The sequence below is a fragment of the Prosopis cineraria genome, unplaced genomic scaffold (genome assembly GCF_029017545.1).
Source record: "Prosopis cineraria cultivar Desert tree isolate PC_DT_omini unplaced genomic scaffold, ASM2901754v1 PC11, whole genome shotgun sequence".
Taxonomy (NCBI): domain Eukaryota; kingdom Viridiplantae; phylum Streptophyta; class Magnoliopsida; order Fabales; family Fabaceae; genus Prosopis; species Prosopis cineraria.
In genome coordinates, this window is record NW_026555342.1 from 34985191 (window position 1) to 34990463 (window position 5273).

Here is a 5273-nt window from a genome sequence, read left to right on the forward strand (position 1 = left end):
TTCATTAGTTGGAGACAAATTATTGGGTGTCTCTAAACAATATTTTTTTTAGTGAATATTATTAAAAATATAAATAACATTATCACTAACCCATGACAACCTTCAATAATGTCTAAGAAATATAGAGTAATATGTTAGAGTTACAAAAGACTTGGTATGAACCAAATTGGATATGGCACCTCAGTGAAACTTGAACTTTCAAATGTATAGTAATCAGTCATCTTATCAATCCTACAATGCCTCTCAATTCTCAAGCCTTCCCATTTGTCTATGATACCCTTAACACATGGAAAACGATAGGCAAAATAGATACAATTCCCCTTGATAAACTCTTTAGGGCACTGAAGAGCATCATTTGACACTACAAAACACTTCCAAAACCCATTGAACAATGTACAATTTCCCAAGTTCTTAACTTCTATCCATCTAGGTTCTTTACTCATATCCAACTTAACACTCGACTATCCACAGTCTTGGGTGGATTGGTATACTCCTTTCTTGCTGTATCATTAAGCATTCCCTTCAACCTAAAGATTGAGTTGCAAACCAAATAAATAAGGAATAACTCTCCTGATGAAGAATCAACCGCCAAAGTACTAAGAATGTCACCATGAGCTTCCCAAGAATTAATAATGCAACCATCACCATCATAAAGGAAGTCAAGAGGACTCATTTTCTGTCTTATTATAGCAAATCCTATTTCAAGAAGCCTTGCTAATATTCTAGGTTTTACGGGTTCTTTTTGCAAATCATAAAAAACTATAGAATTTAATACTGAGTGGGTCAAAGCATACAATTTTCCGTCAATAATCTCTACATGCAAGAATGCCAATGCTGTAGACACATCTTCAATGATAGTCCATGACTCATTAGTAATCCAACTAAATGCAAACACAAAGTGACGATAAAAGAGACACACCACAACACAGTTTGGGTCATTGGGTTCTGTTGATGCCACAATACTCTCAATTTTACTTTTTACTTTCAACCTTGATGACATATAGACCTTAGCATTTGTTATGGGGTTGAAGAAGAAGATTCGTGCATCAGTTTCTTGAGCATTATCAAAAGAATTGTTGATAGATTCAACCATGATCATCCAACCTTCTATTGTGCCATAGCAATGATGGAAGAATTCGTGTGGAAACCTTGTGGAGATGAAGACTCTTCCTCTGGGCAAGTCGAAGATGGGAAGGTTTTCCATGTCAATTGTTTGAAGAAAAAGAAGTGACAGATCAGGTGATGGAAGACAATGTTTGTTAGCAATGCATTTAATAATTGTGGATCTCCAACTAAAGCATAAATATAGGGTTTGAAGGTAATCAATGACCCCTAAGTGTTTTAGAATGAAACCCAAAACATCATTCCGACTTGTGACCATTTGTTGCAAATGGCTCCTCCTTCTTCAACGTTCATTTCTCTTTTCTCATCACCATCATCATCGCCATCATCATCATCATCTAGAATTTTCAACCTTTTGTTGTTGCTACTTCCTTCTTTTTTAACGTTCTTTACTCTCTCATCATCATCTTCAATATGTGCATTTTCGTTATTGTTGCTTCCATCTACGTTATTGTTCATTACTTTTCTCTCATCATCATCACATGCAATTTGCACCTTTCTGTTGCTGCTACTTCCTTTTATTGCTCTTCCCTCATCATCACCACCTGCATTACGTTCCTTTTTGTCGTTGTTGCTTTGTCCTTCTTCTTCTTTGCTATTCATTATACTTTAATATGACAATTACTTAGAAAAATACGGAAAAAACAACCTAGTATATATAATTAATGGTTTTGTTCATGTGAGAAAATCATTTTACGCACATGTGAGCAAGGATTTAAACTAACCAATGAGTCCTTCCTAGAAGTAAAGCATAGATAATTTCATTCCTTGTGAGTTGGGCAAATAAACCAAATTGTGTTTGTAATCATATCGTTCAAATGAAAGAAGCTAATTTAATTTTCATATCATAAATGCTTCGAGAGAGATCTTGGGTAAAGAAGGTAAATAAATATAATTACCAAGGTAGGAGATGTTCTATGACTGGCCACATACACTCGATCCATGGTAGTTTCTTGCCACTACTTTCTTCTTGTGTGCTGTTCATTATGCTAGAAAAACAAGATATAAAACATAAAAAACAATATATTACAACTAAGGTTTGAGTTACATAAAAAAATCAAAAGTTTTTGAACATGATGTGCGGGGTGAATTTAAATTAACAATTTATTCTCTCTAAATTGTGATCACTTTCATGACTAAACATATTTTAGTGGTATCAAGAAGCTTATCAAATTAGAATATACAATACTTTCTTTGATCCTCAATATAAGACATCTCATAAAAACTTTATGTAATCTTTACTACAAAATATCTTATAAAACTTGATGGAAATAATAAAGAACCATTTCTAAAAATGCCCATATAGCAATTGGTTCATACTTCATTTGGGTTGCTTGTTTGAATTTGACTTCAAGATTTAAAGATGAAGTTAATAATTTTAATTAACCATTTTTTTTAAAAAATCAAAACTCCTGACTAATTATAAACAATTTTTATTAATCCACGTAATTTAATTAAAAGCATATTCTAAATAGGACCCGGAATGTATTTTATGCTGGGGTCGTTTCTGAACATATAAAATTCATTTGTTTAAGAACCAAAAATCAAAGAAAATAAAGATGGCATAAAGATGCTTTGAAGAACAAAGAAAAGGTGATCGTAGGGGAGAAAGAACTAAGAACAGGCCCTGTGAGAAGCAGAGGCGCCAATGGATTCCACTAGATGTCAATTTTCGTTATATGAAGCAGAGATAAATGAAGACAGTTGAAAAAAAAAAACAAAAAAAAAAAGCCTACAGATCTAATGAAACTGCATATAAACGCAAAGTTTAGCACAGATCAGAGATGGTTTGATGGAGAGAATTGAAAGTCGCAAGAGAGGAAGGCAAAAACAGATCATACCTTCTGCTTCTGGGTTGTCTCTCTGCCTTTGGATCTGCGCTTTCCTCTCCCCTTCCGTCTCTCTCACTCTCTGGTCATCCCTCTCTCTCTCTCACCCAAAATATCTTCAAGTCTTTCCAAAATCTTATTATTTATTTCTACGGATCCCTCTTCCTTTGCTTTTTATTCAGCGGGCAGAGTTATTTGAATTGGAAAAATAATAAAAGAATAAAAGATAACCAGATTTTGCAAAATCATAACAGCATAATTCTATATATATATTCTAATTTAAACTTATTTGTTTCCGTTTTCAAAATTATCATTTATTTTTTTATTTTTAAGTCATAAAAACACATATGTCACATAATTTGTTTGTATTTTTTATTTTTAAATAATACGAAGATAGTTTTCTTATATTTTGATACAAAATTTATTAAAAAAATTTGGTATAAATGACGGGACAGGGTTTGTTTCGTACCGCACGTTTCGTGGAGGAAGGGAAAAGTGGGAGATCCCAATAATGATGGGACTTGGGAGGGGAAATTATTGTTAAAAACCCAAAAAAATATTTATTAAAATGATCTTAAAAATAATAATGATCGAGAATGACTAAATATTAAAATCTTTTGTATTTTCTCTAACCCACAATTGAATTGAATTTGACAACTGACAATAGTAAATAAATATATAATACTGGAAATCAAAGCAAATGCAAAATTTAATGTGTCTTAAAAATTCGCAAGTTTGAAAAGAAAGGAGAGTTAAATATTATTAATATTTGAAAAAATTAATTTACATATTCTGTCCTGATAGCTTATTCAACTTTAAATTATTAATTCTTGTAAGGTGAAGAGTTCTTTTGTTTTAATTTATTTTATAAAACAATCACTTTTTTTTAAATCTATTTCATGGGTGTTTAGAATGTTTGTTTAAGAACCCATTTATTTCAGTTTATTTATAAAAAAAAACTACTTACTTTTTTAAAAAAATCTATTTTATGAGTATTAATTATATTTATTTAAATTATTGAAAATAATTAGAATCCGACAAAAGTAGATTCCTAATTATTTTTAGAAAAATACTTTAAATAGCTCCTAAAAAAAATTTGATGCATTAAATGAAAAGAATGTTTTAAAAAAGTAGGATAGGTGAGTATATCATAAAATTTTAAAATAGTTAAATAATAAATTATTTTTAAAAATAAACATCACGCCCCGAAAGTAGAGGACGACTGGCACAGGTATAAATCACTTCACACATTTTCATAAGCCTCAAAATGAAAATTCATTCCATTTTTAGAAAAAGAATTAATTAGATTATATGAAAATTCTAATAATTTCGATACTAATTGTCATAACAAAGTTTCAACATTTTTTTAAAAAATTTTAGTAGAACCTTCCCTATAAATAAGATCTCCCAAAAGTTTTACAATACAAAAATTTTACAGAATAAAGTATCAGTTAAAATCTTAGCTCCTTCCAGCCAACAACAATATATAAAAAAATAAATAAGTCCTAACAACAATCTATGTTGAGTAACTAATCTTTTTTCTAAATCAAAATACATAAAACTTAAATATTTACATCAAAAAGTAATAGTACCAAACAAAATTTTCACCTAATATAGCTATATTGCCCTTCAGAGGTCAGTAGTGAAATTAGCATCAGCTAATAAATCTGAGATCAAAATAAATTTTTCAGTGAATAGCATTCCAAAATAGAATTTAAAAGAATTAAAATAATAAACTTAAATAATAGTGTAAACTATTGAAAAGATGATAATTCATCATAATAAACTTATAAGTTTGTAAATCACATGTGTATTGTTTTAGCCTTCTAATAATAATTTATTTAGAATAAAATGTTATCAAACCCATATTCTATAACTTAAACATCTTGGGAGAGATAATCTACCATCAGCTTAAACCTATTTCTTGTATTACAAAAAGAAAAAGAAAATATTCCATGTTATTTTACACATTTTATTAAACAGAGAAGCACAGAAAAATAAATGAAATCATTCTTTATAATTAAATTTTGACCTCTAATTAAATTTTTTTATAAGATAGCTTGTTTATAATTTTATGCATCGTATTTTATAATATTTTTAATTAATTAATAATTAAAATTAATTTTTATTAATATTATACCTTAAAGAAATTACTCACATTTTTATTTATTATCTGATATTTTATTCTAGCAAGAAATTATTATTACTAGCAATGGCAATAGTAATTATGGGATAGGCTGACCGAAGTCAAAGATATTAGCACAGGAAGCAATTAATTAGGATTAGATCGTGCACATTCACATCAGATGGCTATAGGTTACT

At 29.4% G+C, this 5273-nt stretch overlaps 2 protein-coding genes across 3 annotated transcripts; both read right to left on the bottom strand.

Annotated features, from left to right (window-relative positions):
- Nucleotides 1–439: 439 nt before the first annotated feature.
- LOC129286487 (uncharacterized) lies at nt 440–1204 on the bottom strand. Its single transcript, XM_054922444.1, has one exon. It carries the CDS (start codon nt 1202–1204, stop codon nt 440–442), a length of 765 nt encoding a protein of 254 aa, XP_054778419.1.
- LOC129284951 (uncharacterized) lies at nt 574–3074 on the bottom strand. 2 transcript variants are annotated; one of them, XM_054920476.1, is made up of 3 exons: nt 2964–3074; nt 2022–2111; nt 574–1717 (listed from the first exon to the last, which is right to left on the bottom strand). In XM_054920476.1, the coding sequence occupies exons 2-3, from the start codon at nt 2105–2107 to the stop codon at nt 1342–1344; spliced, it is 462 nt and encodes a 153-aa protein (XP_054776451.1). In that variant the 5' UTR covers nt 2108–2111; nt 2964–3074; the 3' UTR covers nt 574–1341. The 2 variants fall into 2 exon arrangements, with proteins under 2 accessions (XP_054776451.1, XP_054776450.1); XM_054920475.1 differs by having other exon boundaries at nt 574–1729.
- Between the last annotated feature and the right edge of the window lie 2199 nt (nt 3075–5273).

Bases quoted from the DNA above. Each gene is read 5' to 3' on its own strand.
- LOC129286487 (XM_054922444.1), bottom strand. From the start codon at position 1,204: ATGGAAAACCTTCCCATCTTCGACTTGCCCAGAGGAAGAGTCTTCATC.
- LOC129284951 (XM_054920475.1), bottom strand. From the start codon at position 2,107: ATGAACAGCACACAAGAAGAAAGTAGTGGCAAGAAACTACCATGGATC. The intron at 1,730-2,021 runs GTAATTATATTT...GTCATATTAAAG, and splicing joins ATAGAACATCTCCTACCTTG to TATAATGAATAGCAAAGAAG.